Raw genomic sequence first — 27440 nt, 5'->3', positions numbered from 1 at the left:
GTCACCAAATCTCAACAGTTGGTGGACATGGGGTTTGTGCTTGTGATTTCAGTGATCCAGATAATTTAGGCAGGACTGCTAAGACTTCAAGGCCAGTCTCTCAGTCAGTAGTGAAGATGTTAACTGTTGGGTTACAGTTGGCACACACGTGTGATCTTAGCTGAGCATGACAGCACATGCTTTTGATCCTAACATTCAGCAGGAGGCTGATCTTTAAGAAAAATAATAAATGACCTTTTTTCTGACTGACTTTCTGCAGAAGAAAGTCTGCTCCATGGCTATGTGCACCAATAAACACAGTCTCTTCTGCTGGGGGGTCGGGGGAGGAAAAAATAATTTGGGGATTGGAGAGATGACTAAGCAGTTAGAGGTTGCTCTTGCAGAGGACCTGGGTTCTATTCTCAGCACCACATGACTGTAACTCAGTTCCAGAGGATTGGACACTCATCTGCTTTATTGGGTAGGAACATATTGCATACACATAAATGTTTGCATAATGCCTATACACATAATTTGCACACACCTTTAATCCTAATACTTGAGAGGCAAAGAACAGGCCTCTCTGTGAATTCAAGGGCAGCCTGATCTACTTAGCAGGTCTGTGTTCAGCTAAGGCTACATAATGAGACCCTGTCTCAAAAATAAGAAATATAAATCTTATCTTAAACTAAGCAAATAAACCCTCTAGCTTTCATATTTACCACATCACACAGCCAGTCTCTTGTAGAATTTTGACTGACCACTCTTCTCTCAGTAAGTGATTATAGTCATGGAAATTATTGTGGCAATTTCACTTTAAGGTTTTCAACCTTTTATAATTTGGGGGTTTTAGACTTTAGAGATTTTGGTGTCTTGTGGTTTTTGTTTCCAACCCCTTTTGTATTAGGAAGAACTCTACCACTGAGTCACCCAGTCCTGAGATTTCAGGTATGGTAATGTATCTTTCAAAGTCATGGTTGCCTACTGCAAGCCCAGGCTCTCCTCACTCACTCTCCTCAGTGTGGGCAGGAGGAAGATTTCAGCACTGAAAGTCACTTTCAGGCCTACCTTGGAGCAAGGTGTAATGGCATACATCTAGAGACCCCTCTGCACCAAATGTAGTCCCAGTACTTAGGCAGTAGGTATTGAAGGCTGACCAAGGCTATAGGAGACCCTGGTTTCTAAGAGCCACCTTTGAGACTGAATAAGGATCCACTGCTGGGCTGAGCATCTGTAAGAACTGCCCCATTCACGGGAAGCAGTCAGCATCATAGCAGAGCTACCTTGACCATAAAGAATGACATGGACCTTTCTTGCCAACAAAGTGTTTTAATAGTTATAAAGTGTCTTAAAGTTTTCTACTGAAGTAAAACCACAATGCACCCAGAGTCAGGTTTTGCTGGCTGCCCCTGGGGCTGCATTAATATCATGTGTCCAGAGGTGTACATCTCAGGAAATGATCTTCAGGGATGGCCTTTGCTCCTCCAGGGCCCGAAGCTGGTCTTCTACCTCATCCGCCCAGTAAATGTCATACAGGCTGTACACAGACAGGGAAGCAGGAGAAAATGAGATGGGGTGTCCCTATCCATTTACCTGACAACCCTCTGAGCCCCGACAGCCACGTACCACCACCTTCACCAACTACGTCCACTTACACGAGCTGCTGAAGGGAACAGCTAGGCTGTTTGAGGCTCTCCAGCAGTTGCAGGACACCTAAGTCCCCCATGCAGTTGTTACTGAGGTCCAGTTCCCTCAAGCTGCGGTTGGCCAGCAAGACAGAGGCAAGGCTGCTGCAACCACTATCTGTCACATCACAGTCTCCCAGCCTGGATGAAGAGGGCAGAGCTGTTCCCACATCTGAGTTTTAGCAGGAAGGCAGCCCCTCCATACTTCAAATGTAGCTAAACTTCCCTTGGCTGAAGAAAGAAAAACTACTAAAAATAAAGTAAGATAGGCAGACACATAGGAGATATGGGACAGCAGAGATCCCCCGGAACCAGGAAGAAATGGGAGAAATAAGTACCCCAGGTTCTGCATCCAGCTCAATGACCAAGACACACAGCACTAGAAACTCAGAACTCATGCTTGTAAGCTAGAATGGAACTAAGGAAATGAAGGAACTCGGGCTGGGTGGTACAAGCCTTCTTTGTAGCACTCAGAAGACACAAGCATATGAGTTTCAGGACAGGCTATTTACAGTGAACACTAGGGCTACATAGACGCCATTTCAAAAGGGGGAGGGGGAATCCCAGGACATCTATACCTGGGGCTTCCCACAGGAGGTGTCCAGAACATGGAGCTATGCCTACCTTCTGAAGCACACACTCACCAAAGCACACGCAGCACTATGTCTGGCTGGCCCAGGGCCTTGCAAAGCTCCAGGACTCCTGAGTCTCCCAGCGGGTTGCTGCTCATTTGCAGCTCCAGCAGAGAACGGTTTTTGGTCAACACCGAGCAGAAGTGGGGACAAGAGGCAGCTGTGAGGCTACAGGTCTTTACCCTGTGGGAACAGAAAGGCTGGAGTCAGTAGCTCCAACTAGCCCTCCCTTTGGAGGTCCATTAAGGAACCCAGGTGGCTCACCAACTCCCTTCCCCATCCCACGTCTGTTTATCTGCACCTCAATCTAGCACTGTCCTCTTCCTGACACCATCTTCCAGGATCTCCCAAACTTGACTTCACCCAGCCTTTTCTGTACTTGATATCGTTAGCCCCACCTCAGGCCCCTCACCACAGCGACTCTAGCTGACAGCCAGGCTCTACTAGGCTCTCACACAGCAGTCGGGCACCCTCATCCTTCAGCTCATTGCCAGCTAGGCTGAGTTCCTTTAGGCTCTGCTTGGCCCTAAGGACACGGCACAGGTCCTTGCAGCCCTCTGCAGTGATATCACAGTCCCAGATCCTGTGGGATGACAACATTATTCAAGACTGTCCCTCACTTATCACCACGTCCTCTACCCCTATAAAAGAAACTGGGAACCAACTCACCACAGAGTCCTGAGCCTACAGCTGGGAAGCAGCAGTCCTGAGCACAGCGCTGCAATGCCTGCGTTACCCAGCTTGTTGCTGCCCAAATCCAGTTCTTGCAGTGAGGCTTTGGAAGCCACAACATCACACAGATCCTTGCAGTTAGCTGATGTGATGCCACAGTTCTCCAGCCTGGAGACACAGGGCATGGTAAGAGGAGCACTGCTGCCTGACCCTACCCCTTGGCCTCTGTGGCCTAGTACATACTTGAGTGACTCCAGTTGACAGGCAGAGTCCTTCAGGCCCTGGCACAGGATATGGACACCAGCCTCATGGAGGTCATTGTTGCTCAATACTAGCTCCTTAAAGTCAGGTTTCATCCTGAGCACTGAAGCCAGATGCTCACAGCTGGTAGCTGTGAGGTTACAGTATTCCAACCTGGGGGCAGGCAGGGGTCTCAGGCACATCAAAGGGGTTAGAGACAGGTCTAGAAATGCAGTATTGTGGAGACAGGGGTGCTGGTATCTCATTTCCCATTGCCTCCTCTGTCCTTATTTGGTTGGTCAGGCTCATGTGGACACCAACATTGCTCAGGAAACCTTTACTGAAAAGAGCCCTACTAACATTCTGAGGTTCTCCCAGACCTAGCAGACAGAAACAAATTCCTATTGAGTGGAAAAGTGTCTTCAGCTCACCTAGGATCACACTCTACAGAATCTAGCCAGACTCCGCTCCTGATCTCAGACTAGGTTAGATCCCAGCTCTTAGCAAAGGGGAGGTCCTGGAATCCTAGGAATCCTCTCCAATGTTCTCATCTAACGTGCTGATGTGAGGCTTACTGATGGCAGGCTGGGCTCTGGGTCAGGGGCTGCAAAGACCTCAGGGACCCTGGCAAGGTATACACTCACTGAAGCTTCTCAAGGCGGCACTGGGGGTCCCGAAGTCCTTCACAGAGCAGCTTCAGACCTGCATCCCCCAGAGAGTTGTCATTGAGATGTAGCTCACGCAGGGTAGACAAAGAGCGTAGCACGTCAGGCAGGGCCCCACAGCCAGCCTCCGTCAGGCCACAGTTCTGAAGGCTGAAGCACATGCCATCAGCAACGTCATGAACAGATCCCTGTCACATCTTGCAGGGTTAGGGCACTGCTTTTCCTCTAGATGGGGCTCCAGGCCAAAGGAGGAGACCAGTATGGCTCAGCCAGATTTTTACTAGGGACTGGGACCTGGAACAAAGCCATAATGTGACCTGTCCTAGCACTGCACATTCCACCCACCGGTGTCCTGGCTAAAGCTGGGGTACCTGTCACCACAAGCTGTCCACTCCTACCTCCCCAACCTCAGTGGCTTTCTACATCACAGCTGCCTATTTGTCTAAGTTCTGCCCTGGATAGGCTGGGCTGAGGCCCTGGACTTACCTCAGCTTCTGGATCTTGCAAGTGGGATTCTGCAGGCCCTGGAGCACCAGACCCACACCAGCATCACCCAGTTCATTGGTGCGTAGGCTGAGCTCTGTCAGGGCGGGGTTGGCCTGGATCGCTGAGCTAATGTCTTTGCACCGCACTTCAGTGAGGCCACAGTCATCCAGCCTGCAAACAGGACTCTTAACTCAGCATGGAGCTGGCCTCAGACCCAACCATCAGTCTCACAAAATGGCTGCTATGACCCATCTGGGGCCAAGAAATTTAGATATGGATTATAACTACAATGCTAAACTCTCAACAGGCTCCAAGCCAGCCTGGGATACATAGTGGAAGAAAGCTGTCTCAAAAAAAAGCAAGAGCTAGAATTGCCTGTTTACAAGCTTGTACAAAGCTCCAGCCCTGAGAGGTGGGGTGGGGAGGGTAGGAACAGATGTTGATAGTAGGCAGGGGAACTCAGACCTACTCAGAGCTGAAGCATGAGGACATGATGAACCATAGCAACTTATGACTCAGTCACGGCCACATGGGGCCACTGTACACCCAGAGCACCATATGACAGACCACACCCATAGTATGTCCACACTCCAAAAAGCCCTCAGACTATCCAAGGGAACATGTGCAAGGTATCTAGACTCAAAACTCCTGTCACAAGAGAAAGAGGGACTCTGCAGAAGGGTCTAATGAGATGATCTGTAAAGTCACGTGAGATCCCAAGTGATCAGAAGGAGTAAAGTCACAGGGCAAATCTGGGAATCTATATCTGCCTAGAAGTGCCAGGCAGCATGAGAATATGGGATATGGTCATGGATACCTGAATAACCTGACTCTGCAATAAACCTAACCCTATCTCCGGAAAGACGAGGATGAGCAGGTGTCTATGTCTGGCCTGTGAACCTGAGTCACCGAGCACTGTGACAGCCTACTAAGGGGGCTGGTAGTGACTCCATTTCTTAGCTAGAAGGAAAAACTAAGAGATAAAGGATTTGAACTGCTGAATGCAAAGCGCCTACCACCTGCGGCTGCAGTCACCCTCCACACCAAGCCTGCTCACCCTGCCTGTGCCTGTAGTGGCCCACATACACTTCTCATACATGATACATGCTAGTCAAGTTCTACTACCTACCTACATGAGTCACACAACTAGTTGTCAGTTGTTGTCTTTAAACTTGTGTATCTCAGACTAACTTCAAACTAACAATGTACCAGACAATGGCCTTGGGCTTCTGATCCTCCTGTATCCACCTTCCCAGTCCTGGGCTTATAGGCTTGTACCACCACCACACTCAGTTTATATTGTGATGGAAATTAATCACCCAATTTCCAGGCCAGTAAGAGCTATAGAGTAAGACCCTGTCTAAAAACAAACAAGCACACAAAAATGTTGAAAACTCGGAAGAGTAACATCTCAAGATTATACAAAATATCTTCATGTCCATGAATAGAGTGCTTTTGGAACACAACAAGCTCCTGTCAGGTGGCCCCAAGCTGCAAGAACAACCCACTTCCACAACAGAGTACTGTCCCCATAAGATCCCGACGGCTGCCTCTACCTGACCACTTGGTACTGCTGGATCAGAGGAAGGAGCTCTGTCCACCGGGCATCGCTCAGCTGCTCACACTGGATGTCAAGACTCATGATGGGTGCACAATGTCGTCTGGGAAGAAAAAGGGAGAAAACTCTTGAGAAAATTTTATACCTTCACAGGCTAGAATTTGTAAGAAGATGAGTCCAAAAGCCGAGAGAGAATATTTTTCTCAGTAGGGGCCCAGCAAGTGTGTCCCCACTGAGTCTGCAGAAGTAAACGAGTTATGGGGAGAGGCTAACTACCTGGCACCACTAAGAGGAGCAGAACCTGAGTGCCTAGGGACTGTGCGACAAAGTCACCTCCTAGCTTCTGAAGGAATCCGTCACCCCAGCACCTCTTCCTGATGCAGGCAGCGCCAGGATACTTACTAACTCTGCCTGGAAATCTGCTTATTTGGGGAAGCCTGGCTACGGTCTGGAAACATCAGCAGGGGAGCTTCCTGCTCATTCAGCCTCTTTCTTACTCTGAGAACAAGTTGGGCTAGCACCACACTCTACTGTTGCCAAGCCATCTACCTACAAAGTCAGAGGCCTGGGAGCATTAAGCCTGGACACAAACAACCACCGGAAGGGCAGGAAGGCACTAGAGCATTTGCTTCTGTCTTCCTTCTGAGTCTAAGGACTCACCCAGGCCAGGCCAGGGCCAACTTCTTCACAACCCTCAGCCAGTTCAGACCCAGCCTGCAAAGGACCCAGGCTATCTGTCACACTAGGAAAGCTGGGACAAACAGGTCACAGGCACTAGCTGTGGAAAGGTGTTTCTGAGGTCTGGAGTCAGATAACCATGTCTCTATATTCCTGAACAACCGTCAAGCAAGCTAGCCTGGACAACATGTGAGTATCCTGGAGGGCTCCCTGGAAGAAGTGATCTGTGCTGTGTGTGCTGCTAGCACAGAGGAGGGAGAGCAGCACTAGGTTCTGTTTAGGAAAAACAGATCATTTCGGCTGTTCTCTATAATAGTTACGACAGTGGAAACAGTTCTGTGTGAAGTTACAGAGCCTGGCACAGTGTGACCTTTCTAAAGGGGTCTTCCCCTCCCTTCCCAGAGCTAGAAGGATACCAGGGGGAAAGATAAACTTTACACATATTGACACAAGGGCTACTGACAGGGAAAACTGAGGCAAGGGCACAGATAACTCACTGTGGTCATACAGCCAGGGCTTGGAGAGACGAGAGTTATCCCCACCCTCAAGGAGCCAGTGAGTGAACCAGCACTGCCTGGATCAGATGTGTCATCCAAACCCAGTCATCCCTGGGGCACTACCGGTGGGGTGGGGCAGTTACAGTGCTAGGCACAGGCACAGCCCCAAAGTCCACAGTCCTGTTCTCCTCTGCACTAGACTACCGGGTCCTAGAGTACCTACCTTTGGGGAAAGCACAGGACTGGACTTTATGGGAGGCAGGGTGCCAGTCAGTTCTGAGGTCAGGGACAAGGGATGTGAAAGTAACCAGGCAGCTGACTCTCCTCCCACACTCCTCCCCTCGTTTGGCCTTGGGACAGGGCCCTAGCCCTTGGGCATGCACACAGGTGACCAGGCAGGAGGCGCCACCAGCGGACTTTAGAAGCATTGTTCAGGCCTCTGCTTAGATGTGATTGGAGATTGCTAGCTAGCTCTGAAGATAGCCCCTTTGAGCCTTAAAGTGAGCAAAGAGGCCGCTGGTGAAGGAGCTATGAACTCAGCCTTCAAGCACTGAGAACAGCTCCTCCGGAGCACAAGTGAAAGAACAGGCCTCAGAGGCTCCCCGGCCTGTAATCCCGCCCCCACTCCCGCCCTATTTTTTTTTTTTTTTTTTTTTTTTTTGGTCCCTCGAACCTTTTGGTCCAGACGCTCTGCCACGTATTAAAATGGCCAGGAAGGGACCCGAAAAAAACTCTCAAAGGCAGCCGGGCGCCCCAAAACATGGCCTAGCTCACCTGATACGGCTGCTAAAGGTCCCAGACGCTCCCGCTTCTTCCGCCCAGGGCGGGGCCTAGAGACTTCGGTTCTCCTTCTCTGGCCCCACTAGCCTTTCACTTGCCTTCTGAAGACCGCCCATCAGGTCTGTCCCTCCCACATGCAGGCTGCACTTTGGGAACAGAACTTGACAAACCTGAGTCACTTCTTTTGACCTGACTAAAATATGTAAAATGATCCACAGTTGCCACGAAATGGGTGCAACTGTGATGAGAGATTCTGGTATGAACAACAACGCACACCCATCTCTCCTACAAGCCAACCAGGTTTTCATGGAACAGTGTTCAAAATGCCCTTTATGTCCCTGGGGATGTGGCTGGGGGTGGTAAATATACCACCTCTGAAGCATGAGGCTCTCAACACCCCCAAAAGGCAAGCATTTCATCACTATTTAAGCATTCCTAATATTTGTCTTGTACATTTTATATGTATAAAAGTTTCATCTGCTTAAGTCTGCATCATGCCCAGGGAGGCCAGAAAAGGGTATCAGATCCTTGGGGAATGGCCACCATTCAGGTGCCGGGAACTAAACATGGGTGCTCTGGAAGAGCTACCTCAGTGCTCTTAACTGCTAAGCCATCCCTCCAACCCATGTTTAACCTTTGTAACATACTCCCAAGTTAGGGGATTTGCTTTTGGTTTCTGTATTTTTGAAACAAGGTCTTGATGTGTAGCCCGGAAGGGCCTTGAACTTGCAGATTTGCTTCCCAAGGACTGGAAAAAGTCAGCATCAAGAGTCTGTCACTCAGGAGCCTACTCTCTTGCACAAAAGCCCCACCTCTCCCCCCCAAACACACACACACACACTTGTCAAGAAACTGGCATTCGTCCACTTAAGTATTCATCCACTTTTGTGTTCCCCAAAAGACCTAGGACAGGGAGCCCTGAAGGGAGAAAAGGAGGCAAAGAGGCCAACAAGAAGATAGGTTGAAACAGCTTCCTAAACACTGCGCAGTGGCCTCTACAGACACAGCTTCATCCTCTCTGCTACAGGAACCATCCTCACTGCTATAGGAACCATCCTCCTCACTGCTATAGGAACCATCCTCACTGCTATAGGAACCATCCTCCTTACTGCTATAGGAACCATCCTCACTGCTATAGGAACCATCCTCCTCACTGCTATAGGAACCATCCTCTCTGCTACAGGAACCATCCTCTCTGCTACAGGAACCATCCTCACTGCTATAGGAACCATCCTCACTGCTATAAGAACCATCCTCACTGCTATGGGAACCATCCTCACTGCTATAGGAACCATCCTCTCTGCTATAGGAACCATCCTCTCTTCTATAGGAACCATCCTCACTGCTATAGGAACCATCCTCTCTGCTACAGGAACCATCCTCACTGCTATAGGAACCATCCTCACTGCTATAGGAACCATCCTCACTGCTATGGGAACCATCCTCACTGCTATAGGAACCATCCTCACTGCTATAGGAACCATTCTTGTTGCACCAAGACACCAGCAACCTGTGAGGCAGATCGGTTCTTTTGGGAAAGACAAAGCCTGCCCAATTAGAAGGAAAACTTTGGCTAGGCCAGCCTTTATTTGTTGCTAACATGAAGAATTCCTGAAAAGAAGCTGTATTTACAGAGGCTGGTTGGTTAGAATTTCAGTGCTGTGGAGAAAATGGAATGGTGCGGTCCCAGAGGCTACATTATCCTGGGCTAGTTCCAGCTCTCTAGGACAGCTCTTCCTTGCCTATCTCTGTATCAGAACTAACATCTTGTGACTAATAGAACCTTTTGGGAAGGAGGGGGGGAGGTGTCATAGGAGCTTTTGGTGTAACAGCCCTGGCTGTCCTGGAACTCTCTGGAACTGAGTGGCTGGCCGCAGAGTGCTGGTATGAAAGGCATGTGTCGCCACACCCAGCTTCCTTTGAAATCCTTTTAATTTAGCAGACCAGTAGCTTCCACTAACCAAAATCTAAGAATGTCATAGGACAGCATCTTAGACCACTAAGTACCTGTGTACTTAAGTTATGACTTCTTGTACCTGTCTCTGATGTACCTACCAATGTATTTAAACTTCCCTTGATTGATGATTTTCTTCTGTAAGACTACAAACCTCATGAAACTGCTTCCATGTTGGAACACAGAATTTGGAGTAACCTAAGTCTGTGTTCTCAGGCCATGGTCACTAACAATGATTCCAGAGTAATCTCTTATTTCCTGTACAGTGAGAGCTGTAGTTTCTGTATGGCTAATCAGTACCTACAGACAAACGACAGGGACTACCAACTTAGGATCCTGGGTTCAGGCAAGCCATGTGGCTTTCTAGCACCTCACCAGGACCTCGGGACAAATTAAAGACAGCAAGCACCTGTCTTCCTTCTACCAGCATGAAAATGAGGGTTTCTATAGAGACCCACCAAATAAGGAAGGGCAAGAAGTGAAAGGGGGAAATCAAGGGATCCCTGAGTGCTGAGCTTGCACTAACTTTACTGGATGCTGTATGGGAAAACTAACATGGGTAGCTGGGACCTGGTATAGTCAAGAGGATCCTCTTAAGGAAGTGGCAGAGATAATGGGTGGAAAAGACAAAGAAATGGTCATCTTTTGGAGGCTCCAAAAGGAACCACCCACAGACACTTGACTTTTACGTGACTTCATTCCTCTCCTGAACTGTGAAGAGACAGCAGGTATAAAAATGGTATTTTTTTTTCCACAACTGTCACAAATTGGGGGGGAGGGGTATTTTGTTTTTTTCTTTCAAGACAGTCTCACTGTGTAGCTCTGGCTGTTCTGGAACTCACAATAAAGACAGACTGGCCTCAAACTCACAGAGATCTATCTGCCTCTGCCTCCTGAGTATTAGGACAAAGGCATGCTCTGCCACAAGTTTATTTGTTTGTTTCTTTAAAGATTTATTTATTTAATGTGACTACACTGTAGCTGTCTTCAGACACACCAGAAGAGGGCATCAGATCCTATTACAAATGGTTGTGAGCCACCATGTGATTGCTGCAAATTGAACTAAGGACCTCTGAAAGAGAAGTTAGTGTTCTTAAGCATCTCTCCAGCCCCTTGTCACAAGTTTTTTAAGTTGTGGTCTTGCAGCAGGACATGGGCTACATTTAATTCTAGCACTCTGCTCCAGAGACCCAGGCAGGTGGATCTCTGTTAGTTCAAGGACAGCATGGGCTACATAGTGGCTCACCTTGAACAACCTACATAACCAGGGTTGGCCTCATCCTCCTCCACGCTGAGTTTGGGAGCCTTTGCTACCACACACAACCTACTTCATCTGTGTACAACCATAGTGGCCCAACCTTTACATGACCAATACTTCATCTGGAAGGATCAGGATTCGTTCAAAACTAGTTTTGCTACATAGTGAGTTTCAGGATAAGCTGGGCTACAATGTGAAATTGTGTCTTTAAAAAGAAAAAAAAAAATCACATATACAAAGGTCAGTCTACTGAGCAAGGCGCTGTCGCAAAAATACATTTATAAAAAGAAAGGATACAATGTAACTTTCCTTTATGCACAATTACCTGTTTATGTGACTGAATCAACCATCTTTATGGTTGGATGTTTTTTAACTTTTCACTATCCTGCAACGAGGATCAGCTAGTTAGAAGGTCCTGCCTACACATTGCCAAAATGACATAAATTGCTGCAGAAATCTGTCTGTGATATCCAACAATGCAAAGCAACTGTCGCGAGGTGCGGTGGCAGTTACACGCCCTACCGCGGGAGCTGTTTCTATTTCCCCTAGAGTCTGGGAGACCTAGGGCTAGCCTGGCTGCCCGTTCAGGCTGTGAGTACACAATTCTCCTAATATCTGGATAATCCAGCGATCCTCCATTTCAGATCTCGCTCTATTGAGACCCTCCACCTACTTCTCAAATCCCGAGAAGGTACTTTCAGGGAGGAAGGCCAAGGGCCGCTTAGTTCAGGGAAAAGAAATTGTAACTAGGCAGGTACTTGCTTCCGGGGCTTGAAGGAGAGACTACGCATGCGTAGACTCACGTACCAGGACCACCGCACCCCCCTCCCCAGACCACCGCCGGAGGTACGCAGTGAGGTGGCGTCATCCAAGTGCGCGGATACCGCTGCGTTCGTCCCTCTCCAGTACCGCCCCGCCCGGGAACGCCCGTGGCGCCTCCAGCTCTTCACCGGCGAAGCTACATCTCAGTGACTACGAGCTAACATAGCACATGAAACTGACCTCCGCAAGACCGAGGCCTGGAGACCCGGAGTGTGACGGCGACCTCCGGACTGGAGTGGAAGAAGCGTGGCGAGGCCTTTGAGGCGTGTCCTCGCTGTGGGGGGCGGGGTTGTTGTGGAGGCGGGGCCTACGCTCGGCTCTCTCGCAGACTGAGGGAAAGCTTGGAACCCGACTGACCACCACCCGGAAGTCCAGCCGGGGTAGCAGTCCCGCGGGAAGTCCACCCTGCTGTGTAGCCGTAGTGCTTTAGGGGTGGTTGACGCCCTCATTGTTAGAAACTGATGGGTGCTGTTGCCCGATCCCTGGACCCGCTTTTGACCTAGGTGATAAATGTGTTTCCGGAACTCTGCCAAATGTGTTGGAATTTTTTGTTTTGTTTGTTTCGGAGCCAAGGCCTCCTTGTATAGCTCTTGATGGCCTGAAGCACTCTTTGTAGCCCAGGCTAGCCTCGAAGTCTAGTCAGTCTTGCCCCTGCCTCCTTGGGTTCTGGAATTACTATACTTTGCCTACTTGATTTATTTCTATTTTAACAAACCCTCACTATGTGGCCACCACACCTGGTCCCTGGGTTATTTGTTTGTGTGTGCGGTGTATGTATACCTGTTGAGCGTGGGAGGAAGACATCCAGTGACCTACCTTATCGCTCTCTACCCTGTTCCCTTCAGACAGGGTCTCTCATTGTCTTTGCTACTGCTGTGCAATACCATGTCCAAGGCAACGTAATAAAAGTAAGATTTTAGTGTATGTGTGTGTGTTGCAGAAGATGGGTTCCTAATCATAGTGGGGGAATGGCAACAAGAAGCCAGGCAGGCCTGACTCGAGTAGTAGCTGAGAGTTTATATCCTCATCTACAAGTAGGAGGCAGAGACCTAAATGGAAACCTCACAGCCCAGTGGCACACCTTCAACACGGCCAAACATCCCGATCTTCCCACATTCCACCAGTTTGGGGATCAAAGATTCAAACAAGAGTTTTCAGGGTCCATTCTCATCCAAACTACCACACTCACTGAACCTGGTACTAGACTGGAAACCAGCAAGGCTCAACAATTCCTCGCCACTCTAGGGTTAAAAGTGCAAAGGTGCTGAGTGACCAGGCAGCCCCTCAGATCCATGTTCCATCCCACACACCCGAGCAAAATTACAGCTTTCTACTACAATAGGAAGACGAACCTGCCCACTTTGAAGGAAACTGATTTTGTTCACATTTTTGTCTTACAAAAAAAAATCATTCATTATAGACAAATTGAAACCATATAAACTAATGTCAGCCTATAATCATGTGGTCTAGATGGAAACATGGCCATTTTGACTGCTGTTACTAGCATTGTTTTGTACACCAGGATGGTCTTAAGAAATGCAGTGTGCCTACACATTCTATGTCACAGGACCTAATAGCAGGAAGAGTTTCTGAGAGCCTTTGGAAGAAGCAGGAGATGGCTCATTTGGTAAAGTCACTTGTCAAGTTCAAGTTAGTTCTGTTTGGGAAGCCCACGTGATGGGGAAAGAAAACTGATCCCTCAGACTGGGGCATGTACATATACATATATACATGTCCATACACAAAGAATTAAATAAATGTTAAAGAAGAATTAAAAAGAAACAAGTGAAACTAATCTTTATTAAGTCAATATGTTCAAAATACCTTCTGAGAATGTAAGCAGTATTTTTTAATTAACGTGAACATGATTGTTCACATTCTTTCACACTCAATACTTGAAGCCCTATGGTTATGTTGTTCATGTTAGTCAGGAGAGCCATATTTTCAATGCTCAAAGTCTCAGAGGATGTGTGTAGAAATGTTTACTTGTAAATTTTATACCGTCTATTGCAGTCTCATAATTTGAGGAAGTAGACATGTGTGGGCAGATGTAACACATAGAATCTGGGACCTAAAGAGATGGCTTAGGGGTTAAAAGCACTGGTTGCTCTACCAGAAGACTTAAGTTTGATTCCCAGCAACCAAGTGGTGGCTCACAACCATGTATAACAGGATCTGATGCCCTGTTCCGTTACACAAACATACATGCAAATGGAGTTCTTATATACATAGATAAATATTTTAAAACAACATACAAAACATTTAACATTAAGTCACGTAAATAAACATAGAAATATTGAAAAAAAACAACATACAAACAAAGAAAAACAAGTAGAATTCAGAAATTAAACCGGGTGCTGCTTCTGTGTTCTTTACTATTAATGAAACCAGCTCATGGGGGGGGGGGGGGGGGGGCATCTGTGAAGAGCTCTGTCTCCCTCTAGTGGATGCAAACTGGCAACACTCAAGGAAGATGAGTCCTGCTGAACATGAGGCTGAACATCCAGGAGCAGCCAAGGCCAGGAACAGTTTGAGCACTTCTATACTAAGTGCATCTCTGAAAGCCCACCTTGGCTGCCCATGGAAGTGGGAATACTAGAAATAACTCCTAAAATCACATGCTGTGTTCCATCAAAAACCACAGAGGATCCTCAGCCCGGTAGGTGAGTGATACACAAAGGTCAAGGCAGCACTTACCAGCAGTCCCCAGCAGTTCTGCAGTGGCTGAGCTGATGAGTGATGTTTGCTATAGTGGGACTGTGGAATTCTGGAGATGCTGAAAGGCATTCTTTGAAGAAAACAGAACAGGCCTGCTCTCAGCACTTCAGGACTATCACCCTCTGAACATCTAATAAACCAGCTTTCTTTAAAAAATAAAATAAAATAAAATAAACAAAAAAAACGGGGGCGGGGAGGGCAGGAAGCTGGAGACATGAGTGAGGCCGCCCTACAGACTTCTTCAGTTTTTCTGCTTTGCTCCTTAAAAAAACTCCCAAGTAGGGCTGGAGAGATGGCTCAGCGGTTTAAAGCACTGACTGCTCTTCCAGAGGTCCTGAGTTTAGTTCCCAACAATCACATAATGCCTCACATCCATCTACAATGGGATCTGATGCCCTCTATTGGTGTGTCTGAAGACAGCTACAGTGTACTCACATAAATAATTATTTTATTTTAAAAAATATTTTCCCCCAGTTTTTCAAACAGGGTTCTCTGTGTAGCCCTGGCTCTCCTGGAACTTGCTCTATAGACTAGGCTGACTCAAACTCACAGAGATTCACCTGCCTCTGCTTCCTGAGTATTGGGATTAAAGGTGAGCATCAACACCCAGCTCCTTTAGAAAAACATATTTCAGATAGGAATGATACACATACTAAAATAAATCTTAGAGAACACAAATAAAAACAGGGGCTGAAGAGAGAAGAGATGCCTCAGCTGCTAGGAGGACCCAACTTCAGTGCCCAACACCCAATGAGGGCAGCTCACAACCATCTGTACCTCCAGCTCAGGTATCCCATACCCTCTTCTGATTTCCAAGGGCACCTGCACATCTGGCATATATTCTCTCTCTCTCTCTCTCTCTCTCTCTCTCACACACACACACACACACACACACACACACACATACACACACACACATATGGGCTAGACAGATGATGGCTCAGTGGTTAGAAGTGCTTATTGATTTTCTAGAGAATTCAAGATGTTTCCCGGCACTGCTGTCAGACAGCTCACAACTGCAGGAATCTGACATTTCTGGCCTTACACACACAGACACACAAGCTTAATAGAGATAAATTTTCTGAAGTTAAGGGCCAGAGAAATGGCTCAGTGGATAAGAGTTCTTTTTGTTCTTCTGGGTTTGACTGTGGGTCACAACTACTTGTAACTCCAGTCCCAGGGAATTCATGCCCTCTTCTGGTCTCAGGCATCAACCATGTACAACATATATAACAAACATATAAAACACACGTAGACACAAAATAATAAGTCTAAAATATTTTTTAAGATTTATTTGTTTTATTTATGTGAATATACTGTAGCAGTCTTCAGACACACCAGAAAAGGGCATCAGACCCCATTACAGATGGTTGTGAGCCACCGTGTGGTTGCTGAGAATTGAACTTGGGACCTCTGGAAGAGCAGTCAGTGTTCCTAACCACTGAGCCATCTCTCCAGCCCTCAAACAAGTTTTAATGGATGCTGTGCATCCTCCCGTAGGTTACTTACTCTGAACAATTAAATCTGGGGTGTGATCTGTCCATGCTGGTAGATGCTCATGTTAACAATTGGAAGGGGTTCTATTGCATAAATAAACCAACATTCAGTAATTTAAACTCCTGGTTTGTCTTTTTTGTTTTTTTCTTTCTCCTGAAGCAAATGCGCTTCACACTTCTCAGTGTCCTTGTTGGGTCAGAATGTATGATCAGTCTCTTTCTGTCACCCCCAAATGGCATAAGAACTCACCTTCCCAGAGCTGGAGTGATGGCTCAGTGATTCCTCGAACCCACATGATGGTTCACAACTGCCTGTAACTCCAGTTCCACGCAGGTCAGAAGATCTTCCATTGATGTAGATCTTCAGTAGCTGGCTGACAGTCTAAATCTTGAAAAAACTGAGCATGACAGCACACACCTGGTCCCAGAATTTGGACTATGGATGCATCCCAGGCTAGTCAGAGATTCATATAAGTCTCACAAAAGAAGAAAAAGGAAGAAACAAGATAGCTCGGTGGATAACACCATTCGCAGCCAAAGCAGACAGTCTGAATCTGATACCCTGAACCCGAATGGTGAAAGAAGGAAACTAACAACGGCTCTAAGTCATCCTCTGGCTTCTGCATGCCACCCCCAAATAGAACAACAATACATATAGCTGTATCCCTTTGCAGCTTAAGATGGCGTTTCAACATGTACTGTGAATAAGGTTGAGTCTGTGTCATCTGCTTCCATACATGTACTGGCTATCCCTGTTTCCTTAAGGCACCTGTTCATGGTCTTTTTTAGATAGGGTCTCATGTGGCCTAGGCTCGAATCAAGGTTACTATGGAGCCAAGGACAACCTTGAACTCTTTTTTTTTTTTTAAATTATGAATGCTTCGCAAATCTGTGTGCAGGGACCATGCTAATCTTCTCTGTATTCTTCCAAATTTAGTGTATGTGCTGCCAGAATGAGCAAGGCCTTGAACTCTTGGTCTTTCTGCATATACCTCGCAAGTACTGGTATTAAATGTGTGTATACTAGTCTTGCTTTTTGTGGTGATAAGGATTGACCCAAGGGCCTCATACATGCTAATCAAGCATCCCAACAACTGAGCTATACCCACAGCCATTTTTGCTAATTTTAATTGTCTTGATCAGAAAATCCCTACCAAAGGGACTTTTCCCCATTTCATGCAACATGTAGAAATGTGTGAGATGTGAAAAGGTATGAATTTGTTACACGTGTGAGAGCCCTGTGTGTGTGTGTGTGTGTGTGTGTGTGTGTGTATGGGTGTACGTGGACATGTTGCATGTGTTTGCGGAGGACAGAGGCCTGAGGTAGTTGTCAGGACTCATCCTTCATTGCTCTTCTACCTCCTTCGCTGGAAGCGGGATCTCTCAGTCAGACCCAGAGAGCTTGAATATAGCTAGTCACATCTTGCCTTGTGAATCCCCCGTCTCTGCCTTCTGAGGCTGGAACTGCAGGCAAGGTGCCATACCCACCTATAATTTAGGTGAGTTTCTGGAGATCCAAACTCCAGTCCTCACACTTGAGCAGCAAAGACTAACTGATGAGCCATCTCTCACAAGACACCTAATTCTATTTTTAAAATGTGAATTGTATACTCAGGTTTTCAACCCACTTAGACCTGAGTTTGGAAGAATTGGCTTGAAGCAGAGATGCAAGAATACAATTCCTAGGACAACTGCTAAAATATTTATATGAAGAATTATCAGATATACCGTTTTACTGGTCTCTAGAGATGGCTCGGTGGATAACACTGGCTGCTCTTCAGAAGACCTGCATTCAATTCTCAGCATCCACCTGGCAGCACTCAACTGTGTAACTCCAGTTCCAGGGGATCTAATGCCCTCTTCTGACCTCAGACAACAGGCACACATATAGTATACATACTTATGCAGGCAAAACATCCATACACATAGAATAAAAATAAATCTCTTTTAAAGATACAAGTTAGGGTTGAGCAAGATGACTCAACCAGTAAAACCAGTAAGAGTGTTTGCCATCAGGCCTGAAGACCCAAGCTTAATCCCTCAGTTCCACATGGCAGAAGGAAAGAACTGACAGCTCCCCAAAACCTGACCTCTGTGCATGTGTACTCTCTCTCTCTCTCTCTCTCTCTCTCTCTCTCTCTCCCTCTCCCTCTCCCTCTCCCTCTCCCTCTCCCTCCCTCCCTCCTTCTCCCATTCCCTCCCCCTTCACTCACACACACACACACACACACACAGACACACACACACAAACGAGGGTTGGGAGGAGAGAATGTAAAAAAAAAAAAAAAAATTTATTTTGTTTCCTTGAGACAGAGTTTCACTATGTAGCCTTGGCTGCCCTGAACTTACTCTGTAGACCAGACTAACCTTGAACTCAGAGCTTCATCTGTCTCTGCCTCCTGAGTGCCGGGATTGAAAGCATTTAATCCCAGCATACTCCACCATGCTCCAGTGATACACCTGACTTTGCTATTGCCTTAATATAAACCAGGCATATTCTAGCAAAATGAAGTCACCTCTTTCTAACCAATATGCATACTTGGGCTTTGACCCCGATCACAGGGAGCCAGTGGCTTTACTGCTGCCCAACACCACCCTTCTATCAGTGAGAAGCCTATAGCTTGTACCCTGCGCAATCCTTGATCTGTCTTTGTTTCTGCAGAGCTTTGGAACCTGTCCGTAGACCCTGGGACCAGACGCTTTCACAACAAAGGGGAAATAGAGAAATGAGAAACAGACAGCAGGAACAGAAGGCAATAAAACGACAGACCTAAAAGCAAACATCTCAATAATTACATTAAATGAAAACAGACTCAGCTTATTAATCAAAAGTAAGATCGGCAGGGTGTTTTCCAAACTGTATGTATAACTGAGGATGATGGTACACCTGCAGTCCTAGTGCCCAGGACGCTGAGGCAGGAGGATTGCAAGTTCAAGGTCATGGGTGACAATTGCTCAGTGAGCAGGACTCCATCCCTGGCAACCCCATGCCATGAAATGAGGTCCCCACCAGGTTCTGTACCTTTTCTGCTTTTTTTACAGCTTGGTCACCTTACCCTTCTAAGCTAGAGGGCAATGTAACGTCCTATAGCCACCCCAAGGAGGAACAATTTGGCCAATGCCATCATTTCTATGTTCTAGCAAAATTGTCAGAAGTTCAGATACCCATCTCTAGCTTCTAGTGGTCTGTTTCAGGTTGAAGATGAACTGTGTCCAGGAAAGAAGTGGGACTATAGCACTCAGCTCAGTGGCTGAGTCCAGCACAGCACAGTGAAACCCCAGAATATCTATAACGTGGGCTTGGATATTCCTAAGAAGGTTTAAAGGCTGTTGGCACTAAAATGCAGATGGTGGTAAGCAGTTGCTCTGGCATTTCAGTTTGGATTCCTAGATTAACTTGGATTCACTTGGCAACAGAAACGAAGAATGAAATACAAGAAGTAAAATATTTAACATTCAGGAGAGAACACCAGGCTGATACCAGTCAATCACATTTCCTGTCTGGACCTTCATGCTGTAAGTCGTGGTTGTATGAAAAATGATAGTTACATTGTCTAATGGATTCTTTTGGAGATTCATCATGCCTTTGTGTGAAAACATGTTGCTTTGCAACCATTGGAAATGTCGGATCAGGCTCTCTGGTTACACTTGGGTCACTGCCTGCTCTCACATCTTCTGTGATCAACGTGGCAATGCTGAGTTCAGCCGCTCACCAGCAGTCTGCCCTGCTTGCAACAGCACCCTTTCTGGGAAGCTAGGTATTGTCCGGACAGAACTCAGTCCATCAGAGGAGCACAAAGCTACAGTATTGGCAGGGCTCAGACTAGAGGTTGTTTTGGACATTAGCTCCGGAGCATTGGCTTTCTGGACATACCAGGTACACCAGGAACGTCTCTATCAAGAATATAATTTCAGCAAAGCCAAGTACCACTTAAAACAGATTGAGGAGATATATACACAGCAAATACAGAGCAAGGATGTAGAACTGACCCCTATGAAAAGGGAGATTACCTCCATGAAGAAAGTTCTAGAAGACAAGAAAATGTTTAGCAATATCTCTGAAAAACTTATGGAGCACAATCACCAGTACCAAAAGCCCCAAGGCCTTTATGATAGCCTCAGGCTCAGGAAAATCATTATTGCTAGCCAAGAAGGCTCCCTCGAACCAGCTATGATCCCACAGTCTGGAGTCTTTGGCTACTGATCAGGGAATAGCTCAAAGTTTTCTTTGGACGGACACCAGTTGGAAATCAAGGTGGTGGAGATGAAGATGTTCAGTTCAGACCATTTTGTGTATGTGTGTGTGTGTGTGTGTGTGTGTGTTCTCCCACAGCACCTGAACCCATTCACAACTTCTTTAGTTTTGTGTCTCATAGCCATGAAGCAGAGCAGCAAATCTGCAGCAGGGCCTTTAAAGCAGAAAGAATTCAGCTCATTTTTTATTTCAAGACTTTCCCTGCATCCCTGAGTTCTCTTTACATTTTGACTTAGAAGAAGCTGGCTTGCAGTACGGTGTATGGCTTCCTGTTTGGTTCCTTCACTGTTTGTTTAGGGCATGGGCATTTCTTGAATTTGTCATTGCTCACACAATCACACTGTTGCACAGATCCTGTTTCAGACCAAGCTGCGTTTATGCTTATGTAAGCACCAGTGTTATAGTTACATGGTGCTTTGTATTTCTAGTATGTATATGTTAAATGTGTGCATTGAGTTTTCTCTGCTAGTATATTTCTGTAAAAATGATGGTCTCAGAAAATGGTGGCTTGCTATTAACATATATTTTATGGTCATGTATTTTCTTTTTTAAAGATTTATTTATTTATTATATATAAGTACACTGTAGCTATCTTCAGACACACCAAGAAGAGGGCATTAGATCTCTTTACAGATGGTTGTGAGCCACCATGTGGCCGCTGAGATCTGAACTCAGGACCTCTGCAAGAGCAGTCGGCGCTCTTAATCACTGAGCTACCTCTCAGGCCCACGGTCTTGTATTTTCATTTGTTTTACTTTGTTTTGGAGGTGTGCTTATGCCAGTGAATGAAAGTGCAGTTTGGGGGATTGGAGAGATGGCTCAGTGGTTAAGAGCACCAACTGCTCTTCCAGAGGTCCTGAGTTCAATTCCCAGCAACCACATGGTGGGTCACAACCATCTGTGATGAGATTTGATGCCCTCTTCTGGTATATCTGAAGACAGCTACAGTGTACTCATATATAATAAATAAATAAATCTTAAAAAAAAGGAAAGTGCAGCTTGATGCATATATGTTCTGTTTATATTTAAAAATAATTTATACTGATAGAGTTATTTGTTGATTTCATTGGTATTTGTTTTAAAATAAAACTGTTTTACCTTTAAAAAAAGAAGTTCAGATACACAAGAAAATAGCTAATAACCAGAGTCAGAGCCAAACAACAGAGTGTGACGTGCTGAAGTGACTGAGATGCCCTCAGACCACCGGTTGCTGCCAGGGCATGCATTACCTCCATGGCTCCTCAGAAACGGAAGTACACTGTCTTGACCCTGAGGACATGAGTCTTGGTTTCCAGGTTTCTGCCATTCCTACAAGGTTACTTTGATGAGGAAGAACCCAATGCTGAAGCTTGGGCCACCCCAGTTCAGGGTGGTGATACCACCTTGTGGAAGGGAGGAACAGGTTTAAAACGCTGAGTACTTGTCCACTCTTCAACCAACAGAAGCAAAGTCTACTTTCAGGAGGACTGACCTCTCTTGGGGGCAATATGATCTCCCTCATCCCCACACCCTGGTCCTCCCATAATCATACCAGGCCTGCCACTCAGGATTGTTATCCTCCCTACATATTTCTCCACAGGTCTGCTGATGCTCCTGAGAGGTACGGCTTCTTTGGCTAGAGATACAGAAAGCCAAGGACCAAAGGAAACACAAGACCCTACCTTTGTTTGCCTGGCAGACGCAGCATGAGTAGACAGTTCCAACCAGGAGCCCAGGTCTCTTACTAACTGGGGAGGTAAACAAGAACATGTCTGGACACAGGTCCTACTATAGCTCTACCTGATATCCCTCCCGGACCCATATTTCACATTTTATGAAAAGCTTTTCCCCAAGTCCATCCCACGTTTAGAATAAGGAACTGAGCCCGACCTTTCAAGCAAAAGACATTTAGAATATTGAGTGTCGGGACTGGGGAAGATCAGAAGGGACAGCAGAATCCCAAGAGGTGTCACGAACAAACAAGGTCATCCTAGCTTTCCTCCCGGAACCAGGCATAGATAGAGTAAGTAATGTCAGGGATACTGTCCACACAGGCAGAGATAGTCCAAGGTAGCTCCAACTCTGCTGCCTCCCTGGGTATCCAAATTTTAGGAGGTTTACAAATGGAAGATAAAACAAGAACATACACACACAAAACAGAAAGTAGATAAATAAAAAACAAAAGAAGGAGAAACAGATTCTCTTGAAGCCAATATTAAATCTGAGCTTCAGCCAGGCATGATGGATGGTACATGCCTTTAATCCCAGCACTCAGGAGGATACAGATGGAGTTCTGTGAGTTTAGGAACAGCCTGGTCTGCATGGACATATGGCTCCTAGGACAGCCAGAACTACACAGTGAGACAGTTTGTCAATAAACAGATGGATGAATGGATGGATGGATGGATGGATGGATGGATGAATGGATGAATGGTTGGACGGATGGACGGACAGACAGATTGCAGTGTTTCTCCCAGCCTTATTAAGGGAAAAGAGCATGTGATGCACCCAGCAGGCCAAGCATTCTTAGGAAGCATGGTAAAGGCCCAGAGCCACATTCTGTGTCAGGAGCCCAAAAGTCTGGAGGCCTGGAGGAAAAGATAGGGAGAGGCCAGGAACATGGGTCCCCAAGTGAAAGGGATGTCAGAAGGGATGGGAGTTCTGAGCAAAATGTAGGGATACAGGAGGGGTGATGGTATCAAAGGGCCTCTCCTTATAGAAAACCCCTGTGCTGGTTACTACTAAGCATCAAGTCCTAAAAAAGAGGGGCTAGAACCCAGGTGGCAGCCAAGGAGAATGATATTGGCAAACAATGACACATAGTGAGAGGCACTCTCTATGACTTATGCCCTACAGAGAGGGCACCAGGACTAGGGACTCCTGAACCTCCACATGCAAGTAAAGACCTATAGAGTGACAGACCTTGCCTGACAGTCAAAGTGCAAGGCTAAAGGGTGTGAACCGCCTGCTGTAAGCAGAAAGTACTCCTGGGGATACTTTCATACTTTACCCTCATACTAGGAATGGGGTAGGGGGAAAGAGGGCAGACTCCAGCAGTATGGAGCCAGGTATACAGCTCCTCCATCAAATGCAGACTAGTCCTCCTCCTTAGAAGATATTGGCTTCTTATAGAACCAACCTTAGACAATCACATGGCCCAAAAGACTCTACCCTCTGGTTCAAGCCTGTGAGACTACAATCCAGAGACTGAAACCTTGTGCACACAACAAAATAAATCAACCAGGATGAAACCAAACTTCATTCACTGGATGCAAGATAGTTTACCCTTAAAATGTAGAAATAGCAGTCCTGAGAGGCTTGCTGCTTGCTTGGGGCATGGTCCTAACTCAGCCTGGGTTTCCCTGCCAGGGACTGTCATAGTCCCAGTGGACACGGACATTTTCTCTAAGGCAGCAGCTTTACTTAGTACTGTGACCTCTCCTATGGTCTGCCCAGGGCGCCATAACAAGGTGTCATGATGTGTGGCCATTGCTCTTTTCTAGGGTCTGATCTCTAGTCTTCCCTCAGCAATACTTTTTTTTCTTTTACAGGAAGTGGCCCATTCCCCCACTTAGTCTGGCACCTTCACCTCCCGGCTCTGTCACTATGTAGGTAGGACAGACACAGCACTGAGGATTAACTGTGACCTCAGAGGTGCAACTAGTAGCTGGGGCTTCTGATGGAAAGGGTGTGAGGGTCCTGGCTCCTGGTCCTCCCTGGACCTGACTCCTTTGTGGGTTTACCCTGTAACCCCATAATCTTGGCAGTGCTGTAGAATGTCATCTTGAGGAGTACGTTGTCCTGAAGCCTGGATCTTGAAAGTGTTGTGTTACTTCTCTAGCTTAGCAGAGACAGGTCTCCATGTGCCTGAAACCCATAAGAGAATAAGACCAGCAGGCGCTTCTCAAGGTGGCTGCTCCCCTCTTCAACCCACTTTCCAGACTTTTTTCCAGAGGCTGCCCATACCAGGGGTCCCTATCCTCTGGCCAGAACTCTGGTATCATGGCCAAGTGCAGAGGTCACACATTCAATTTTCTTGGTGCCTCTGGCAGGCCCCCAGGGGACCTCAGCCATCTTGGGTGATCTCCTCCCATAATGATTTTGATTCCTGAAAGCAGGAGCCACTGCCTAGGCATGGGCCAGGTTACCTCTGTCCTGACAATAGTCCTCAATAAGGAAGATGCTTTTTGGATACTGTCCCAGCAGCCAATTAATAAGTAGCACACTATCCAAGGTAAGTAGATAGCCTCTCATGCACAAAATAGCTAGGCTGGGTGACAGCCACACTAATTAGTGACAATTTATAGCACCTTCCCTTCCCTACTTATTCTGAACCACCGGACTGTCTGCTGTATTTGGTCTCAGGGCTGTCAAAGGATCTCCTCACGTCCCTATCAGCAGAGAGCCCTCTGTGCTTGAACAAACACAGGTGACACCTTCCTGCCAGTTCCTCTGCAGCTTACACCATCTATGGCCAAAATGCAGGCGACAGCCAGGAACCTATTCATGTCCTCCCGTAATCCTGAGCGTCCATCCCTGTTCCTCACCAGCTACATGGGCCCAATTGGCTGCTCAAAGCCTATCCACCAGTCCTTCCTCAAAGGCCCTTCAGAAATCAGGACATAGTAGAGCAGCAAGTCTAGCTGGGACTTGTGTGGGCGTTCTTCCTCCCTTCTCTGAGGCTGTGGGCAAGCTTCTGACTCCTGGGACACCTGCCACCATTTTCAAGGTGTGGTTCCCCCCACTCTAGAATACACTCTACTTGTAGGCTATAGGCTCTCGGAAGTCTGTGGGTGGGGTTCTACCTTTTGTTACCATCCCCTTTTGGCTTCTAGCTTATTATGAAGTAAAAAAGTATGAATGAAGGGACCTGCCTCATCCACCAAGGCACTGACTGGGCTGGACCTAGAATAGAGAGGTTTGCAGGCAAATGTGAGCAAAAGACCCTGAGTAAATGCTCTTTTATGAGAACAGTGCAGAAACCAACTGTCCAGGGTCCCTGCTATTACAGAATAGGCAGGAACTTTGCTTGCTCTATAGTGCCAGTTGCCCAGCCCAGGTGTGTGACTGTCCTAGAAACTCCCCTGCCTCCCGAGAAGACCCAGGAGAGCCCATATCCAAGAGATGAGCTAGGCTCTAAGAGTGACCCTCCTGCTATCTTACCCATAGCATAGGCCAAAGTTTGAGCAAATACCATTGGCAGGGTAAAAGAACCAGGGAAACTCTGTCTTGGCAGGCCCCTTATTCCAGGGCAGCTACAAGCCTGATAACAGCCTCATGGAATCACCTCTGTACAGAGGACCCAAGGCTGTGCTCAGGCCACTGGTCCCAACCTGGACAGGTGATAGACATCCTCTCATGACAGCTGTATCTGCAGACCTCTGGGATAGCTAATGTCCTGGAGGATGAGGTTGTGGTAACGATCATGGCAAAAAAAAAAAAAAAAAAAAAAAAAATCCAGTCCTTAAAGGTACATAGAAGTCACTCTTCAAGTATCTAGTACAGACCTTGGCTAGCCAAGGGCCACCTCAAACTGATCACACTGTCTACCTCTCTAGCTCTAAGTGAGCCAGCCATGATGGGTGGGCCAGTCAGGTGTGGTTAGCTAGGAAGGGGGCACAAGGTATTGTCTCGAGTACTAAGCCCATCCCCTACACCACCCTAAAGAAAGAGTTGAGGATGTTTTGCTGGCAGGATCTCTCTTTGACTTTGAGATGTAGTAGCCTCAACAAGACGGACTGGGCACAGGCAGGACATGGGCAACAAATGAGCTTTTCCAGTGCCCAGCCCAGCCACAGTCCAACTATGTACCCTTGAGATTTTCCTAAAGCTGCTCTGTAGGACCTGCTGCTTCAGGCTGGGCAGATACTGAAGTACCATCAGGCCTCTGTTATGGAGTGAGGGATAAAGTGTGTCATGCTTCCCAAGTTAGCATTAGTTTGAGTCCCTACCCAGGGCAGGCATGTCTAGGCCCCAGAAGCTCTGCCCCCATGTTTTCCACCCTACTGCTTCCAACAGGAACACTAAGCTCCTGTCCAGCCTTACAACCACAGCGCAGAATGTACCCAGCCTGCCAAAACTCCCAAACAGTGACAAAGTCTACTTTTAGCACAGCAGACCCTATCTCCACCCCACCTTGGTTTCATGACCAACAAGGCTCCAAAGGAGTCTTTGAAGCTTTGGAAGATACCTCAGGAGACTCAAATACACATGGACAAGGAAAGCTGAACATTTTGCCTGCTGGAGAAGAGAACAAGTGTGGTGTCCCACTGCCCAAGCACTCAGGAGCTGGCTCTACATCATGTCTACTGGAGCCTCCTTACATTCCAAGTGTCACCCAATTCCACTTGAGTCTGGAGAGGATAAAGGGCACCCATCATGGGCCCCAGTGACCAGGATGAGGAGCAGGATAAGCGGATGGACCCTCCTGTAGCCATGCCTAGTGCTAGAGTGAGTCACTAGCATGGCACGCCCTTTGGGAGCAGTGAGCAGCTATCTGACCTGTGTGTGCCTCTCAAGACCGTACAGATGACCTGGAGAACACCAGTACACCTCAGAGAAATGGTAGAACCAGTGAGGTAGTTTCTACCCTCTCAGGGAGTTGAGACTCCCAGGCCCTAGGCACCAGTGGGACAGAGGCCTAAAGCTACACAGAAAACATTGGGGCCCTATTTCCAGAGCCCTAGAATCTCCATCACTGGTCAGAGGGCTGCAGGATGTTGGGGCAGGGCAGGTCTTATACTCCGTAATCCTTGGGACTGTATTTCATGGAACCCAGAATGCAGGAAGTGTGTTTCCTGCTGAAGACAAGCCCTTTTACTTTCAAAGCCCTCCTCCTCCCATTAGTTAAAGGACAATAGGTCACTTTCTGTATCACCTGACTATTCTTGTGTTGCCTATAACTTTCTGCAGGAAACACAAGACAGCTGGGGCAGGCAGAAGAGAAGGGCTGCACAGTCCAAGGTCCCAGGCCAGCCTCCCCAGCCTCTTCTAGAGACAGGAACAAGGCAGATGATGGATCCCAGGTTCCCAGTATCTTCTGTGAGGCCACAGGCACTACACCTCCTACTTCCATCCAGAGACAAG

At 47.1% G+C, this 27440-nt stretch overlaps 1 protein-coding gene and 1 pseudogene across 3 annotated transcripts; one reads left to right on the top strand and one right to left on the bottom strand.

Annotated features, from left to right (window-relative positions):
- Positions 1-1298: 1298 nt before the first annotated feature.
- On the bottom strand, positions 1299-12177 carry RNH1 (ribonuclease/angiogenin inhibitor 1). Of its 2 annotated transcripts, none has more exons than XM_080913592.1 (10): positions 12087-12177; positions 5916-6020; positions 4360-4530; positions 3853-4023; positions 3212-3382; positions 2966-3136; positions 2709-2879; positions 2309-2479; positions 1635-1805; positions 1299-1516 (listed from the first exon to the last, which is right to left on the bottom strand). In XM_080913592.1, the coding sequence occupies exons 2-10, from the start codon at positions 5999-6001 to the stop codon at positions 1429-1431; spliced, it is 1371 nt and encodes a 456-aa protein (XP_080769718.1). In that variant the 5' UTR covers positions 6002-6020; positions 12087-12177; the 3' UTR covers positions 1299-1428. The 2 variants fall into 2 exon arrangements, with proteins under 2 accessions (XP_080769718.1, XP_080769719.1); XM_080913593.1 differs by lacking the exon at positions 12087-12177 and adding an exon at positions 7867-7901.
- A 7523-nt stretch (positions 12178-19700) lies between these two features.
- Positions 19701-20611, top strand: LOC308417618 (E3 ubiquitin-protein ligase CCNB1IP1-like; annotated as a pseudogene). The gene has a single exon. The product of its transcript is annotated as an E3 ubiquitin-protein ligase CCNB1IP1-like (transcript).
- Positions 20612-27440: the final 6829 nt, after the last annotated feature.

The sequence above is a fragment of the Micromys minutus genome (assembly GCF_963924665.1).
Source record: "Micromys minutus genome assembly, chromosome: 2".
Taxonomy (NCBI): domain Eukaryota; kingdom Metazoa; phylum Chordata; class Mammalia; order Rodentia; family Muridae; genus Micromys; species Micromys minutus.
The sequence above is the reverse complement of the archived record's forward strand: the minus strand, read 5'-3'. Positions and strand labels throughout refer to the sequence as shown.